At 29.3% G+C, this 18,755-nt stretch overlaps 3 protein-coding genes across 4 annotated transcripts; all 3 read left to right on the forward strand.

Annotated features, from left to right (window-relative positions):
• The first annotated feature begins 1,856 nt into the window (after window positions 1–1,856).
• Window positions 1,857–2,806, forward strand: LOC137837850 (inactive protein RESTRICTED TEV MOVEMENT 2). The gene is made up of 2 exons (XM_068647001.2): window positions 1,857–2,056; window positions 2,261–2,806. The coding sequence occupies exons 1-2, from the start codon at window positions 1,945–1,947 to the stop codon at window positions 2,605–2,607; spliced, it is 459 nt and encodes a 152-aa protein (XP_068503102.1). The 5' UTR covers window positions 1,857–1,944; the 3' UTR covers window positions 2,608–2,806.
• Window positions 2,807–6,245: 3,439 nt separating this feature from the next.
• LOC137837851 (BolA-like family protein) lies at window positions 6,246–8,941 on the forward strand. Of its 2 annotated transcripts, none has more exons than XR_016520535.1 (2): window positions 6,246–6,805; window positions 8,687–8,941. XR_016520535.1 is itself a non-coding variant. In XM_090301638.1 (2 exons), the coding sequence occupies exon 1, from the start codon at window positions 6,328–6,330 to the stop codon at window positions 6,640–6,642; it is 315 nt and encodes a 104-aa protein (XP_090157764.1). In that variant the 5' UTR covers window positions 6,247–6,327; the 3' UTR covers window positions 6,643–6,677; window positions 8,687–8,941. The 2 variants fall into 2 exon arrangements, 1 of the variants encoding a protein (XP_090157764.1); XM_090301638.1 differs by having other exon boundaries at window positions 6,247–6,677.
• Window positions 8,942–13,834: 4,893 nt separating this feature from the next.
• LOC137837852 (uncharacterized) lies at window positions 13,835–17,467 on the forward strand. The gene is made up of 7 exons (XM_068647002.1): window positions 13,835–13,993; window positions 14,875–14,936; window positions 15,334–15,458; window positions 15,872–16,017; window positions 16,536–16,683; window positions 16,763–16,922; window positions 17,017–17,467. The coding sequence occupies exons 2-7, from the start codon at window positions 14,924–14,926 to the stop codon at window positions 17,109–17,111; spliced, it is 687 nt and encodes a 228-aa protein (XP_068503103.1). The 5' UTR covers window positions 13,835–13,993; window positions 14,875–14,923; the 3' UTR covers window positions 17,112–17,467.
• Window positions 17,468–18,755: the final 1,288 nt, after the last annotated feature.

An 18,755-nucleotide genomic window follows, 5' to 3' on the forward strand; every position in this document is an offset into this window, starting at 1 on the left:
AAAGCAATTATTACAACATTAAACATCCTAACTAAAGCGCAGAAATTGATAAGCTATGCACAAACTCTACTTTGATTGTAACACAAACCCATAAATACAGTAGGAGAAATGTTACCATCAGCTGCACTCTGAATGAAATACCAGTAAGAAAGTATGTTATGTTCCGTCTTTTGTTATTGTTGATGAGAGTGTAGCAAATAATACCTGAGATAGACTGATTGTGGGGTGTAGTAAAGTTCTTTGTGACAATAAAAAACTTGGTTCATGTGTTTTACTTGAAAATAATGGTTTTGATTTAGGAAAAGACACTAAATGGAATGTTGCCCTGGCATCATCTGAAAATGATATATGATGTTTCAAGCTTATTGAAATTAGAGTATTCCTTAAATCCTTTAAATTCCAAGGGTAAAAGTGAAGAAGATTTTGTTTGGGAAATTAAAAGTAATTCAATTCAAAATTATGCATGGATTGGTGCAGTGAATAAAACTGAAGTTGTTTCTAATCCAGAACAGTATGGTGACTACTGGACAAAAATATTGAAGGCAGTTGGGATAAAGAAAAATATAGGAAAATATAAAATTGGAAGTGTGGGCGATGACAATTAGAGAAGCAATCTAAATGAAGAATATGAAAGGTTTGAGTTTAAAGAGGGAATTTGTTAGCATTAAACTCAAAGTCGTCATCAGCTTTATTTTGAAATTTGAATAGCCAATAATTATTACTTTTAATTTGAAATTTGTAATTTATACTATGATTTTAAATTTTAAATTTTAAATGTAATTTATAGGATACTTTTACCTTATTATTTTCTTTCCAGAAGTTCGAGAAGCTAACCATCTTGAATTTTGACAACTGCAAACTTTTAACACAGATACCTGACGTATTTGAACTCCCAAATTTGGAGAAACTTTCATTTAAAGATAGTATAATAAGGCCTAAATAACCAAAAAGATATAGTTAATTATTTAGTAGTTTTTTTTTTTTTTATCAGCAATGAATAAATAAAATTAAAGAGAATACTTCAGGGGTATCCCAACCCATATACAGTAACTAGAAGTAGACTTCCTATATCATCCACAAGCGAAACTCTCCTTTATGGTTGGAGCAGAACAACCTTAAAGTAAGAAAATCCTACCCAAAAAAATAACCAACATCGGCGACCACCGATTACACATATGGTGGACGCCGCTTCATCGATCGGCGATCATGTTGACCCATGGAGAACGCCGCTTTATTTAGTAGTTGAATATTTATTCTATTATATTATTTGCTAATAAAAAAAATAGTTGAATATTAGTTATATACCCGATTTATGTGGACCTATCTAAGTTATTCGAATTTTTTTGTAGATGTTACTATGTGGTTAAACATATCTTGGAATATCGAAGTTAGTTGTAATACATCTTCATCCAAATTCGGTGTTTACAAGGTTTATTGGATAAGTGTTTGGTATAAAATTCAAGAAGAAAATATTTAAGATGAAGAATTCAAGAAGCAATAAAATAAGATCAATGTTTAAACATTTCTGCTGCAAACAGTATCTTTGTCTGTCAATCACATTAGTATTTTATAACTTTTTGTTATGCCATTTGTTGGTTATTGTTATCTTATGGTAAGAATTTTGGAACAAAATTAGTGTGAAATGAAAAGTGTTAGTTGTTGTAAAAGGATCAAAAGTATGAGAAGAAAAGAAAAAGAATAATAAGATTTCCTTCATTTACAGTTTCACACCTGATTCTCACCATGCATTACCAGGAATGAAGCAAACAACATCCCATAGAATTCCTACTCAAACCAAAAAGGAATTATTCTCAACCCAAAAGCTAAATGAAACTTTATAAAAGGAAACTTAATCACAATTCTTTTATTCATTCAATTCATTTCCACAACTTCTTCTAGCAATAGAAAAATCTGAAACTCAATCAAAAGGAAATCCCAGCTGCAATGGAAATCAATGCTGCTGAAGCTGCTACCAGTCGCTCCTATGAGGATTTTGAGCCTTATTGCAAATGGCTTACACAGGAAGGACAAGCGATTCTTGAGATTAATCTAAAGGGTACCTATTAAATTTCCTTTTTATTTGGATGATTATAGTGTTTATCATAAAAACTTATAATTGAAAATCTCTTTTAGATCCTATATTCAATCTGCATTAGATTTTATCATGGTTTTTAATAATCATCTGTTACATCAGATTTCAATAATCATCTGTTACCACATTAAAAAAATTGTGATCTTTTATGGTTTTACATTTTTACAGGTTTCAAAAAGGAGCAACTTAAGGTTGAAACCGACAACTGGGGAACAGTAAAAATCTATGGAGAAAGGCCTGTGAATGGAACCAACAACAAATGGAGCCGTTTCCACAAAGAAATAAAGATGTCAATAGGGTGTGATACGAATTCAATTTGTGCAAAGTTTTCTCATGGCCTTCTCTTTATTGCCATGCCAAAAGAAGCAGTAAGGGAGCATTTCATTTGTGGGGCAGAAACAAGAAAGAGAACAAAAGCTATTAAAGTGGCAATTGGAGTAGTGCTTGTGGTGGCAATTGGAACTTACATAGCTCGAAGACTAAATAATGATGAAAACATTCAGTTAATTAGCTAGAACATCAAAAATGAAATGTGAAGTGTTAAAAGAATCAGGATATGTATTGTATGCTGATAATGCATAGGCTTGTTTGCTTTCAGAATGGTTTTCTGTGGCAATGAGAAAAAGTGAGTAAGGTACTGTTCATGCTTTTATGTTTTCTTGTAACATACACATACCTTTGAAGGATAATAATAAAGTGTGCCTTTGGTGGTGATTTTAGTGCCTTTTTTATTTTTATTTTTTGTGTGTGGCAGAATGAAAAATCATATTAACTCTTGTCAACATATAACTGGTTGTTCCAACATAATTGCATGGTGTCAACAAGAAGAATGTATGAGGAATAGCATCTGAGGTTTCTTACTTGCAAAGTGTCTCTTCAACACATTTTGGAGTTAAAGAATAGGCTAAATTAAGTTTATGTAATTTAGTATTTTTCCTGTACAGAGATTAGTGAAGCAAGTAAAAGACATATCAAAGAAACCTTATACACTATCCACCATGTATTTGAGGTCATCACATAAGCATTTTTATAGCCTCACAGGCAAAAAACTAGTGTCAAGCATTCTCCATCTCAATAAATATTTTACTTTTGCAAAGATATATTACAAACAAGAAGGGTAATAACCTGAAAAGGTAAGCTTTCTTTCTTGGTTGGACCCATATATATAGAAGCAAATTCTAGAAAGTTGAAAAACATGTTGTGTATAATTTGACAGTGGTTATTAGCTCTTTAACTATTGTCCCCTGATTTGTTAGCATTCAGAAAATTTGCTATAGGATCCTTTTATTATGACTTTATTAATTAATTCGTGTGTATTTTTAATTACAAATATCAGAGATTAAGTTTTGGTCTTTAGTAGCCATATATATTATGTTTTGTATTTTAATTCATTAAATCACACCCTTAAGAATTTATCTTCTTTCCTTTACTTCATCGAAATTCGTGAACTTCTACTTGTTATGTTACTATCTGCATTCTGCAATGCAAACACTTTACCATAATGCTTTCAATAGTTTAAGAAGGAAACTTTTTCAACAATCATGGCTTTTTTCAATTTTTTTGTCTTCACATGACATAGGGAACTAAAAAGTACCATAACAATCAAAATGTAGATAAGAAATTAGAGATGATCAGTCTTTCACATCCAACATGGAACAATGAAAACATCAGTAGCAGATACACCACTGCATAACAAAACTCCCTGATCAAACAGTAACAAAATTTACAAATCATTCATTCATGTGCAATCTACAGAAACATAAAGGCAATTTGGTATGAAAAGGAGGTGTCATTTAAAAAAACCTCTAGCAACCATTGTCTTCCATTTGAGAGAACAAGGTCAATGCATCATCAAGCAAACCCTCTTTACATAGCCCATTGATCATAACAGTATATGAGTTAACAGTAAGATGGTAACCTTTAATTAAAAGATTTTGGAAAACCTCTTGTGCGTTTTTAAGTCTTCCCGCTTTACACATTCCATCCAGAAGTACAGTGTAAGTGTGTAAACCCTGCTGAATTTTCTTCTTTATCATTGTCTTCACTGATTCAATTGCCTTGTCTACATCATGGTTTTTGCATAAAGCACATAATAAGGGGAGGTTATCCCAGTATTTTTGCACAAACCATTAATAAGAGAACAATAAGTTACTCTATCACGAATCATATTCTTCCTTGCTTTGAAATCGGTGCTCCATCAGGGTATCTCGGTGGATTGAAGTAGGAAGAAGTATATAAACTATCTCTGAGTGATGTGAAACTATATTATATAGATTGATTGTTAGTTTCATCCACTAATGAGTTGCGATTATAGAAATCAAAATTAGGTTTTCAGTTGGAATAACAATTGCCAATTGAAAAAAAATCATAAATTTTAATATAATTTAAACATACACAAATATATATTTAATATATATATTAAATAAAGAAATTTATAAAGGAAAACTAAAGATAAATTAAAAAATCCCAACAGAAACAACAAATACAAATATAAACTATTAAAAAAATTGTAATTTCATTACAAGTTAAGTTCCACATTAAATCAGAGGTTTAATTGTAATGTTATTTGAGAAAAAATTGTCATTTAAAGAAAATTAAAAAAAAAAAAAAAAAGTTGTTCTTCACCTGTATTTTTGTTTGAGGGAAAAATCTTTCGCTTAAAAAGTAAAATAGGGCTAAAAGTAAGTCTGAAAATTTGTTAGTGAGAAAATATCAAACTTGTGGAACAAAGTAAATTAATTTTCAAATATTTTATTTAAAGACGTTTTATAATCTAATATAGTTTTTAAATTGTTCAAAATATCATTGCAATCATAATTTACTCAAACATCATAATTACTCATTTCAATTCAACTTCTTATATCTTTTCCAATTAAAATTAAATGACATTTTTTAATTTGATAAATAATTTATCCGTGTAATTCTGACCTCCCTTCATAACATCTGTTTGCACAGAAAATTATTTCTTCAATTATGTTATTCAATTTCATTTTTGTTTTCGAAAGTTATTAACTTTTGGCATAATGGTGAAAGACTCACACCAAAAGCAATAAATATAGAATACTAAATCTTCAACTTAATTAGAGATAATAGAAAAGGAAGATAAGCACTTTGGAAATCAGCTTTGCATGGAATTCTCAAGTTAAATTCAGCAATGTTCTGTCTTAAACGTGATTTTCAAAAGGTTTCAAAAGCTTTGCATAATATGTTGTCAAACTTATGAGAATGATTGTTGTAAGGGAGTGTATAATTTTATGATGAAAAAAAACACAAAAATATAGTTGATTCAAAATTTATATTCGATTAAAGCTAAATAAAATTGATTTTTATATTTAGCTTGAATAAATTTTTAATTAAAATAAAGTCAACAATAAACACCTAAGTTCCAATATCTTGAGAATTATAAAATGACAAGAGAGAAAATTAAACTTAAGAAGGACAGAAAACAGCAATATAAAAAAAAAAATTATCAATTTAATAGAAGAAAAAAATCAACCTACTCCTAATTAAAAAAAAGATAAATATATTTTCGTTCTTAAACTATAATATTAAAGTGTTTGTAGAATGAAAATAATTGGAATGGGTTTGTTCAATTTAAGATTTCATTTCATTAATTTATTGGAAATAACATCGAATTTTTAAAATAAAATCTATCAATTTTTAAAATAATTTAGCAATCATTTCACATAGAAGATAAATCTCGATTATTTTTATATTATTTAACTATGTAGTACTGACACAAATACTAATACGACACCGACACTAATACGACACGAACACGGATATGAACACGGATACGAAGATACACATAATTTCTAAAATATAAGACATGAAAACACAGATAAATTTATAATAAAAATTATGTGTATAAGTATGTTTCAGTTTTTTTATATTACTCATAACTGGTTCAAAAGAATTTGTTTCTTGTTTTTATAATCATACTAAAATTTATATTATTTTAAATATCACACTCCACCATATCCTACTAGCATTGATATGTGATATGTCTGGTGGACATAAACACGCTTAATAATGATGTAAAACTTAGATTTATGAAAACAAATTTAGTATTATAATAGAGGACGAAAATATATTTAAAAATAATAAAATTATGCCACAAGTAAGTTACTAAGCTTAAAATATAAACCTTGCCCAATATTTGTCCCTGTTTTCCTCTTCAAACTCCTCCTTTCCCAAATCAAAACCCTAAATTGACAGCATTCTCATATTTTCCGATGGGTTCGAGAGGAGCGACCGTGGTGCTATCGAGAGCAAACAGGATAAGAACGAAGCTGCAGTCGGCGCTGGAAGCCACCGTTTTAGAGGTGGACGACGTGTCGTACCAGCACGCCGGTCACGCTGCCGTGAGGGGAAGTTCCGACAAGGAGACCCACTTCAACGTGAAGGTCGTTTCGTCAAAGTTCGAGGGCCAGAGCCTCGTGAAACGACACCGTCTCGTCTATGACGCTCTCGCCGACGAGCTTCAGTCCGGTCTGCACGCCCTCTCTATCCTCGCCAAGACGCCCCAGGAAGCTAGTTCTGCTAAATGACGCATTGTGGTGCGGAAGCTTGAAACTTTTCTGATGTGAGTTTCAGAAGCTTGATCATCCCTTTGTTTTGAACTTGTTTGCCCAATCGGGTCCTTCCTGCTGGGTTTTGAATACTACTGGAAAATAAAGCTGCAAACTGAGTGTAGAACAGACCAAGGATTAGGTAGGACCTGTTAGGATTAATTTGTACATGAATGCGTATATAAGAAGAAAATGTGAAGGAAAGACTGAAGTAAGAAAATTAATCTGTTTACAAGTTTAAAGTAACTTAATACAAGGGAGTTTTGTAGATTATACTATGGATAAGTTAATTTTAACTCCTAGATAAATTTATTTCACTTTCTTTACTTTTTGGTTCATATATAGAAAACGATTGTTAATCACAATTGTGACCAGACCCCAACTAAGCTTCTAAATTTCAGTTACGGTTTATTGATGATACTTGATATTGTGGGGAATTGTATGAAAATGCATTTAATTGTCTGCAATTATGGTATCAAAATCCTTGATGTTTGGCTGATAATGTGTTTTGGGTTGTTATGTTGCAACTTTTGCTGTCTTTATTGGCTATATTTTGCAATATCAAGGATGGTAATGAGACTGTAACTGTGGCTGCAACTACGATCTAGAATTTTCAGTGAGCACTCATTTCACTTGAAATTTAGCGGCATATCTTAGTTTACTTCATTCACCTGTCAAATATGTGTCTTATCTGTCAAGGTTTGAGGTAATGGTGGTAAATTTTGACATTTTTTTCTTTGATGCTTTGATTGCTTTCAATGAGTTTCCACAATTCCATGTATGGCTGTCAAACTTGAGTGTTAACTAATAAATTTGTTTGAGCTAAAGAGCTTACCTCTCCAAATTGCCCTCACTTGTTTGTGAAACCTATCTTGATGGAATTGCTCAACTTGGGTGGGTTTGTTCAAAACCATCTGCTGAAGTCCAATTTTGCAAGTTAATAACTGCTCTGGATTTTCAGCAATGCAATTATGAGTTGTGGCTGTACCTCGACGATTAGGGCTCAGGTCTCTTATGTTTCTCTATTGCTTGACTCTCACAAAACAGAGTTCATGCTCTGCTCTGTCAAAGTAACAAAACAGAGCCGTCTTGTGTGGAAGTCATCTCTCCCCTTCTTCTTCTATGGCAAAGTTGCATCTCTCTCTTGACTGTGTTGAAGTTGCCACTTCTCACATACCTTCCTCTGCCGTTTACAATAGGCAAAAGTTCCTTCCTCTTAACAGTGACCCGAAGAACTCATCCACTTGTATGAGTCTGATTTTGGTCTAATCATTGCAGTCTTGATCCTGATTGACTTTCATTATGTCCCATTGGTAGATCTAATTCTCTCTTTGGCTTTCACTACTTGGCTTTATTGTGAAATTCAGTTGCTGAATTAATGTTGTATTAAGAGTATTATATTTATGCATATTTTTTATTTAAGGTTTCTTAATATTAATTTTTAAATTAGGTTAATTCTTACAGATTTAAGATTCAAGTCTATGAATACCGAGAGTTTACATAGATTCTTTTAGTTTGACAACTTTGCTTCTACAATGTCATGTGCTTTATGTTGATAGAATCCGACTAAAGCTCCTGTGATGAATTAACCTGATGCATAAAACTTCTTATTTTATCGTTCCAATTCCTGAAGATTAGTTAGTTTTTAGTGTAGAAGAGAGTATAAATCTGAGGAGCTTCTGTCAAACTTTTTGATATTTTGTGGACAATTTTTCCAAAAGAAGTAATTACAGGGTTGTTCTTTGTAGCTTCTCACAAAAAATAAATACGGAAGTAAAGGCATCAGGATCAGTGATAGCAATATGACCAACCGGAGGATGGAAGCTATCAATCAACCTATTTCTGTAATGTTTTTGTGTTGATATTAGGCCAAAACATTTTGAAGTGTGTTTGGTTTATTTCCTATTAGTACTTGTTAAATTGCTGTTATGTCACTACAAAATTTTTGCTTTAAATCTTGAAATGATTAGTGATTTATTTTGAACTGTTTTTGTATATTGACTTTATTTACTTTTCTTTTCAGTTTCATTCAATTTTGCTGGGAGGATGTCTCAGTGGATTTGAAGCATATCAACTATAAAAGATGGTGGCAAACCCTCCCATAAAATGGTGGAGAACAGGAAAATTTAATTTAGTTGCTTGGATTTTTCATGGAAGTGATTGAATGATAGAATAGATAACAATTATATATAAAATGTCCACCTTGATTTTGCCACATTCATTGAAGTAACTTTTTGTTACTAATCAAACTATAATGAAGTTATTATTGTTGTGACAATGTTATTTGTGGATAAAACCTTTACTTAGCATATCTTGTATAGTTGTTAGTTTAGGTTGGTTAATTTAAATATAAAAAAGTGCTTAAAGTGACTATGAGTGATTTTTTGCTGTTGGTTAAAAGTAAACTGTCAACTTGATTTATTCTGGAATTTTGTTGAAAAATATGATAGAACAGAGGATTTGCATATAACAAAAAAGCATTAGTGACTGTAGTAATGACAAATGAATGGCTTAAACACAAACAAAAAAGAAAGATGAGTGACCTATTTAATAATTTGATTTGGTGTCATCTTTTCGTTCAATAACTTCACCATATAATAAATAAATTCTTTTATTTAATGAAATAAATGATAAAATATATTTTTTATTTCAAAATGATTAAATAATATTTTCAAAATAATAATTATAAAACTTTTTAATACAAAAAAACTATATATATTAAATTATATTGTTTTTTATCTTTAATTAGTTATTCACGAAAGTAATAAAATGCATAATCATTACTTTTTGAAAGAGATAAATTATTAACTATTTTAAAATACTAAAAAATATTTATTTTATTAAATAAATAAATAAATAATTTTTATCTGTTAAAAGATAAAATTACTTAATTAAAAGAACACATAAAAATGGTGATCTCTTTATATATGACAGAATAGAAATAAAATAACTTATATATACCTTTTAATACTATTTTTAGAAATATATATATATATAATATTATAATTAATTACTTATATAATTATAAAAACATATAAAATTATGTTTTTTTTAATATTATACTATTTTAATGTAATAAGAAAAATAATATACATATTTTTTTACATGTGTTTTTACTAGTAAATACAAATATAATATTTTTATTAAAAATCTTTGTTATTAACTTTAACAAGGAACTTCTGAAATTACTAAAAGTTTCTTACGGTTTATAATTTTCTAATTTTAATAAATTTTAATTTATATAATGAAGATTCCTTTTCATAACCGCTTTTTTTTTTTTTTTACTCTTATAACAATCTTTCATTCTATTAAATTATTCTAAGCATTTTGTAATTCATAGAGAACCGTCTTCAAATTGATTTAAGAAGTAATTTTTAATTCTTCTTTACTTGATCCCTATTGAACCTGAATATTTTCACTATGCATAAATTCATGTACCCACCTTACTTCCTAGTTTCTTTTTTTGTACTTTACCTTACTTCTCACTTTCTTTTTTGTATTGAATCTGAATACCTAAGTTATTTTTAATCAGATTTTTTGTCATTACCATTTATCTTTATGATATTTCTCTATCTTTTCTTCTTTTAGGTTTTGCTTTTCGATAGTACAATCATCTTAACTTTTTATAAATTTTAGATTCAAGAGACCACCTTCAAAATACAGATTGTGGGTTTGGTCACCAGATAACATTAAGTAGGGAAGGTATGTCATCGTGTTCTTAACTTTTACTTTTTTATATGCTATATTGATGTTTTGTTTGTTCTTTATTTGTTAATTATAGATGGTTAAATTTTAGAGGAAAAAGAGACGGAAAAACTTCAGAAGCAATAACAAGAGTTCGTCTTCTCCCCATTTTTTTCTTCATTTATTATTAGTTATTCACAATCTTCAAACACGAGAAACTTCAGTTAGAAGAATATAGAAAGAGGAAGACACTAAACACTCAGACACTATTTTTGTGTTCCTATCACTGTCGTGCTTACCCACCAAGCGCAAGGTTCCAATGCGAATGAACATTGTTAAGAGCGGTGTGTAATCTAATTCGGTGCGTGTTGCATTCTCGAAAAAAAAGTTCAATGCGCTTCTACATCCACTGAAGAGTTTAGGGAAATGTTGGTAGTTTTGTTTGTGAATAGAAAAAGAAATTGTTTGTGTTTGAAATTTGATTGGGAGGGTTAAGAATAATGGGGGTGGTAGTGATGGAGGATATGGAGGGAAGTGGTTGACACTAGGGGTAAAGGATATGAACGATTTGACTAAGTCTCTCTGCGGGTCCAAGGCAAAGAAAAGATAACATTTTATTATATTTTATTCTTTTGTATATAATATTTTTCATAATTAATGTTGATTGATTGAGGGTGGGTTTTTGGTTTATTGCTTAATAATATTGCATGTGTTGCAATGATATTAAGAGTTTCAAATGTTACCTAATTGTTGTCATATATAATTGGTCGTGCCTAATGGAAATTTTTTGGTTTAGTTCCATAATTAATGAAATATTAAAAAATAATGAAACTCAAATTCTATTTAATTATTTTCTTGATTAAGTTTGTAATTTTAAATAAATTTTAACTATTACAACTTCATCAAATTTTTTTTTTACCCATAATTGATAAAATATTAAAAAATTATAAAAATGTAAAATTCAAATTCTATTTAATTATTTTCTCTCTTAAGTTTGTACTTTTAAATAACTTTAAACTATTAAAACAAATGTCTTTAGAAGAATGTTATCAAGCCATTTTTAAGATTTCATTTTTATTTAAAATTAGATCACAGTGATTTTGTTATAAGTAGCAAACATAAAAAAAATTGTTGGTTTGTTTTCTACATAATAAATAAATTTTTTAGAACTTTCTTGGTATTACATGATTTTGACAATAATTAATGAAATAAACAAAACTTTTTTAATGTACTGTGAGATTTAAAGAGGAAAGAAAAAATTTCAAATAAAATAGTGTATATTTATTGTTATAATCTATACGTAAAAGGAGACTCCCAACTTTTTTTTTTCACACAAATTTGTTCGTATTTTATCATTATTAATATTTTATTTTATTATGGTCATTTTGTTATTTTATTAATTTAACTTGGTTAACATTTAACAAAACATTTTTTTAGTTTTGAAAATTTATTTTATTTATTGTCACATGTGAACCACGTTATTTGTAGAGTGGAGAGATTTGTACTTCTTTTAGACTCATTTTTTTATTTGTTATTTTACAGTTAAGAATTTCCCATTTTATCCTTATTAATATTTTATTAATCTATCCTTATATATAAAGGGATTCTCATTATAATGGTTTGTGGTGTACACAAATTTGTTCCTATTTTATCCTTTTATTAATATTTCATTTTATTATTTTATTTTGGTTATTTTGTTATTTTATAATTACTTAAATTTAAAATTAAAAAAAAGAGTTAATTTAGGAATTGACTGAGAGATGTGTGTCGGTGTCGGATACTCATATCGGACACATGACACGTATCCGTGAAATATCCAATTCAAAAAATATTTGTTGGATTTATGACAATTCTAGTACGATTCTAACACAATTTTAAAAAGAAAAAATATATTAGTTTTCTAAAAACTCAAACTTATTGTATAAATTTTTATTATAATTATAAAAATAAAAAACAAATACTTTTGAACCAGTAATGAAAAACATCTTTCTTCTTCAAAAAAATAATACGGAACATACTTATACATATAAACCTTTATTGTCAATTTATATAATTCATAATAATATAATATATAGATTCGTCTCCCCGTATCCTACATTTTAGAGATTATATGTATATCAATGTCTGTGTCAATGTCTGTACTACATAGCAATACATTACATTTATTATTTAAAAAGAATGAATCAAATTGAACTTTGAATTGAATAGTGGTCTGGTAGAGGTAGAGAGTTACTTTAATTCTTTTAATAAAATATAATAAGGTTTTAAGTAAACTTCATAAATATGTCATCAATGCAATTTTTTTTTTATAAAATTAATATTTAAAATTTGATTTTATTAATATTAATAATTAAATTACATTATTTTTTCTTAAAAATTTAAACAATTTGGATCCTATATAATACTTAAGATTTGTTAATAATATGAATCTTATATATAAAAAACATTATTCTTTAAGACTGTATGAAAGTGTGTATATTTAATAGTTATATAATAACAGAAGTCATTACCAAATTTTAATTTTTTAAAACAAATAGAATTTGAAAAAAACAAGAGATAAGTTTATTATTTGTTTTTTTTTTTAGTTTGGGATTTTATAGAATAAACGCTGATTATTAAGGTAGTGTTTTTATCTCGTTCAAATAAATAATTGTTCAAATAAATAATTAATATTAATTGAAAATATAAGTTGTTGTAACATTTATTTTTCGTCTTGGATAAAAATTATATTTTAATGTAATGTATTTAATGTGTTAAAATAAATAATTAATATTATTTTGATAAATTAATATATTTTGATGTTATTATTGGTATATAAAAATCTTTCATTGATAATAAAGATTTAAAATGAAAGGTAACAAAATATATTTTTAATTTAATTAGAAAAATAATAATATTTTATTTTTTTCTTTTAATAAATACAGTGTAACTTTTTTTTATTTCAAAAAATTCACTCAAAATAATTGATATGCTGTTTTATACTAGTTTTTTTAATTGCTATAAAATTTTAAATTTATGAAATTTTGTGATTAATTTTTCTTAATCTGAAAATGTTTCTTATTATTTTTTTAATTTTTAATTTGATTCAAATTAATCACGAAAGAGTTTGATTTTAAATTTTGTTCTGTTTGATTTGGAAACTGTTTTCCATTTTAAACTATTTTTTTCTTTATTTTTAAAATTAAAAATATTTGTAAATTTATCCTATATAACTACTATGTTCGTTTCTTATATATCATATCTTCTCATATATATTCATATTTATTAAAATATATTAGTTATTCTCACATATATTCATATTTATTAAAATATACTATTTCTTAATAAAACAATTTTATAAGTTTTAATAAGTGAATTGTATATAGCTGATTAAAAAATAAATAAAAAATAAGTGAATTGTATAGAATATATTGTTTATTTTTTATTTTTTTTTGGAGTTTTTCCTAGTCCCTTCTCCACAAGGTTACAACAATAAATAAAATCCTTTATATTCCTAAAGTTTCACTTTGACAGAGCAGTTTTTATTCCCCAGTGGAACTGCACACAAACCAAATCCTTTGTGCCCTAATCCCTCAAATCGGAACCTCACCTCCACCGCCCCAGCCTTAATTCCGATCAACACCTTCGCAGTCGTCGCTCTCACCAGGTACTTTATCACATCTTCCATCCATTTCGCAACACAGTACGCTCGTTCATATACTTTTTATTTTCTCTCAATATTTTTTTGAGGGTTTTTCTCCGAAAATCGTCGACGCGGATCTGATGCTTTGGGCTCGAAACTTGGGGAATAACTTGGAGAATTCGGTCAAGTAGCAGTTCTGGAAGCTTCTTTGTTTCCAAGCCCTTAAGATTTTTTTTTACACTTTTTTTTGGCTGAAATGTTTGCATGTTTATATTTGATTGAACTTTGATATTGGCAAGCATTTCCCATCTTTGTTATGGGTTCAGTTATTTAATTTTGTAAACGGGCGTGTTTTTTCCTTGGAAGTGTAAGTTTTTATTTTTGAGAATGCAGCTACCTGTTTTGTGTGAGGATTTGAGGATTTTGAACTGAAAGGAAGTGTGCGACTTCATGACAATTTTTTTGACTCCAGTGAATCTTTCAATGTAGACAATTTTGTGTTCAAGACTAATTAGTTTACTGTATTCTCATCCATTTTTTTTGAATGTTTTGAAAAATTGTGTGGATTAATTTTGATTAACCATTGTATGAGATGATTTCTAATTTAATGAATGTCATGCTGACAGTGTTATCACATAGTTCTGTGACAATGTTCTGATGTTGGTAGACTAATTGAATGAGATTTAAACTTACAACTGCAAGACAGACTAGCCGTATCTTTTTTATTTGTATTTTGATGTATATCTGCAGTTTTACTTGTTTAGTCCATGTTACTCATCTTGAACCCCACCCCGCACCCTCTACTCCTTGGATCTTTAAGTGGGTTGAGGAGGTGGTAGACATTGATTCCTCGTTGATTTCATTGATTCAATTCAATTATCTAATGATTTTTGTTCTTTATGCAGTCGGTTAGCGGGAACTTTGTTATTCTGTTTTATTGAAGAAGTGAAAACAATGGATGATTGGGGTAATAAGATCTTGCTTCACTTGTTTGTTTTTACATCCACATGTTGTTTTGATGTTAGTATAATGACTGAAAACTTGATTTCATGTTAACAGTAACAGTAGTTAAAATGGCTAAACTTGTAAGGAAATTCTCAATTATAAATATCAATTACGAAAACTGTAACCCAATCACATTGCCCAATGTCAGCCATTTTGTACCGAGTTCTAAATCTGTCCTAAAATTAAAATAAAACGAATTCTTATTTTGTTAGTTCCTAACAAAGAAGATTCCATCTATTAATCAATTCAATTCTTGTTTATTTTAATTTTAAACACAATATATATGTGTGTAAGCCTGTATATTGTCTTTCTTCTACTATCTTTTGTAGCCATGTTAATTCTAGAGTGTTTTGTTGCAGAGGATGAACATATTGCTCCTCTTGATCTTGTTTCAAAAGATCCCATTAAAAGTAAATGGGATGATGAGGATGTGGATGAAAATGATGTGAAGGACTCATGGGAGGATGAAGATGAACCTGCTCCGGTATGAACAATTAAACATTATGTAACAACAGAAAATTATTTGTGTATGATTGTACTTGTGTGATTTGGGAAGAAAGATGGTCATTTCTCATTCCTGTCCAATCACCTTCCTGTTGGCCGATTAACAACTTTTACACTACTGCCATGTCAATGCAACCTCTGTTGTTACTATACTAATTAGCCAAAATGAATTATAATTCTTTAGTAATTATATTTTTATTCTTGTTTTTCTATCCATTATCTTCTGTAGAGGGGGTTGTATAGCACACACAATTATTATTTTTGTAGTACAATGAAATTAGAGTTTTGTGATTACTTCAATTTTGATGTGCTATTTCTAATAATTATGATCTTCTGTTTTCTCCATAGTTGTTAATTGCCATATTTTTTTGTTACTTTGCATAATGTTGTCAGGCACCTGCAGCACCTGCTGTAAAAACTACTGAAAAGGCTTCAAAAAAATCCTCTGATAAAGCTACTGATAAGAAGGGTAAGACAGTAGAACCAATAAAGGAAGAAGAACCATTGGATGCTGTGGCAGAAAAACTTCGCCAACAAAGGTATATTGTTTTTTATCCAATTTAATCATCCTGATAGGTATAATGTTTGTTATGAGTACCCGGACAGGTATACCTTAATGTGTAGGTATGCTACATATAATATGTTGGTTAGGAAAAAATGACTGTGAACAAGGGAAAATTGTAACAAGGCCATAACGCTGATTTTTCGTAGTTGGTTTCAATTACTCTTAATGCAACTTGGTTTTGTTTGCATGACAAAAGGATCTGCTAAATATCAATTATTGTGTTGTTTAAGTGCAATTTTGCCTTGTTAGGGCTTATATCTTCTTTGAGTTCTACTTGAACTACTTTGTTTAAGTGCAATTATATATATGTTTGCTTTTAGTAGTCCCAATATTTACATAATGATATCTAAGGGGTTTGTGTCATCTAGCACTGGTAAAGAAGGTCATCTACTAAGTGGAAACAAATCATATTGACTACAACATTTAAAAGAAGCAGATCACTGACTTAGACGTTGCAGTCTTATCTAGTTTCCTATTTATTCTCTATCTCAGATTAATTGAAGAAGCAGATTATAAGTCCACTAAGGAATTGTTTGGTGGGGGAAAAGATGAAAAGGACCTTGACACTTTCATACCGAAATCTGAAAGTGATTTCTTGGAGTATGCAGAGCTCATCTCACACAGGCTTCGTTCTTTTGAGGTTAGTTAAATACTCGTGCTTTATTCATTCCTTAAATATGTGTCAAAAGATCATTCTGATTTGCTTTTCTGAAATGCAGAAAAGTTTTCATTATATGGGCTTGCTGAAAGCAGTAATGAGACTATCCATGACTTCTCTAAAAGGGGCGGATGCCAAAGATATTGCTTCTTCAGTAACTGCTATTGCAAATGAGAAGATCAAAGCAGAAAAAGAAGCCAATGCTGGTAAAAAGAAGACAGGTAAGTTCATAATGGAGGGAGAAACCCTTTGTTTCTTTTCTATTTTTGTTGATTTTGTCTCATTTCCTTGGTGTTTTCATTTTTTATACTGCAGGTGGCAAGAAAAAGCAACTTAATGTTGATAAGCCTGATGAGGATTTTGTACCTGCTGATCGATATGATGCTCTGGATGATTATGATTTCATGTGAAAATTTTTGGTCCAGTTCCATTCAGATTCAGTTACGGGATTCAACATAGGAAGTTGGGACAATACCCTTCGGCATACCCTTGTCAAAAGTTAATGAGTGCTGTCCCGTATTTTGTCTTAATAAGAAAGAGTGTGCATCAGTGTTTTGTTTTCTCATTGTCAATTTTGTCACCCCCAATTTATACTTTGAAGTTATTAGTGTTATATGATTAATAGACTTAAAAAGGCTTGAAGATGAACGTGGCAACATTCAACATTACCTTCAACTTGGGTACATTTAATGTTCTTGGATTGTAAGAATAGAACTTTTGACTTTTTTTTATTGTTAAGGGACCTTGTCATTGCCTTTTTTGCTTATGTTGGATTTTGCAGCAATGATTCCTTGTTTGACGTGCACTGTGATGAGACAGATGAACAGAAAATGCCGCCAAATATCTTCACAAATATTTAATCAAGTCCTTGTAATTTTATTCAATTTGGATTTCGGTTTGATGATTTCTGTTGTTTTACTTATCTGAATCATGGTCCCTTAGTATTAAGAATCAATCCTTCATAGAAGAGTGAAATATCCTATGAAAGAAAAATATTAAAGTAAATGAATGCCATACTGGAACAGTGGACTTTTCCCCCACACACTTTTGCATCTATAAAGTTAAAGAACATTTTCCTTTTGAATCAACCAATTTTTTCAACAGATATGTTCTCCCTTCAAGTCTGTTTGGTTTTCAAAAGTAAAACGCAGTAAATGTGAAAGGAAATAAACTTCCCTCCCTGAAAGACCATTTCCCATTCCAAGTGTCATTAATCATTTTTGTCCATCCACTCATAAACTGTAAAAATCACCATTGATAATTATGCAAATTGCATCAGAACCAAGACGAGGTTATGAGCTATTATCCATGGGGAAGTTGGCAAAAATGTGTAAATAATACTAATCTGTTTTTATTGTGGATCATTTTTTATTTGCTTTCATGATGACTATATTTTCGATATTCTTTCAAAGGATTCAGTTATTTTATTTACATTCAAATTAAATACAAATATTTTTGGACGATTTCATATTTCTTTTAAGGAAAAAGTTCGAACATATTTCTTTTTTTTTTTTTTTTAAAGTTTTCGTGTTAGGCATCACTATGCAACTTGACATCAAGCTGACACCTCAAGTAACAACAATCATTTGCCATCACATGAAAAAAAATATTATTAAAAAAAGAAAAAAGAAAGAAAATACAAAAATATGGGGGGATTAGACCAAAACCCATATGTTAACAAAAACGATACATAGGTAGATTATACCTATTCATAAAGAATTCTAAGAACAGACTAGCTGGGAGTCTATTATACCAATGAAATGATTCTCTATGAATAAATCCTAAATTAGCCAACTTATCAGCACACGCATTCCCTTCACGAAAAATATGAGTTACCCTAAACCTGATTGTCCCACAAAAATTAAGACAAGTATTCCATCGATTCTGAAGCATCCACGGAACATTAGTCCTAACAGTAAACACAGCACAAACCAAGGCAGAATCACATTCAAGCCAGACATTAATAAGTCCCATTTTTTGAGCTTCTTCCATAGCATATATAACTCCATAAAACTCAGCAACCAAAGCAGTTTGAACTTCAAGAAACGCTGAAA

Source organism: Phaseolus vulgaris, chromosome 4, assembly GCF_051622355.1.
Source record: "Phaseolus vulgaris cultivar YP4 chromosome 4, ASM5162235v1, whole genome shotgun sequence".
NCBI classification, from domain to species: domain Eukaryota; kingdom Viridiplantae; phylum Streptophyta; class Magnoliopsida; order Fabales; family Fabaceae; genus Phaseolus; species Phaseolus vulgaris.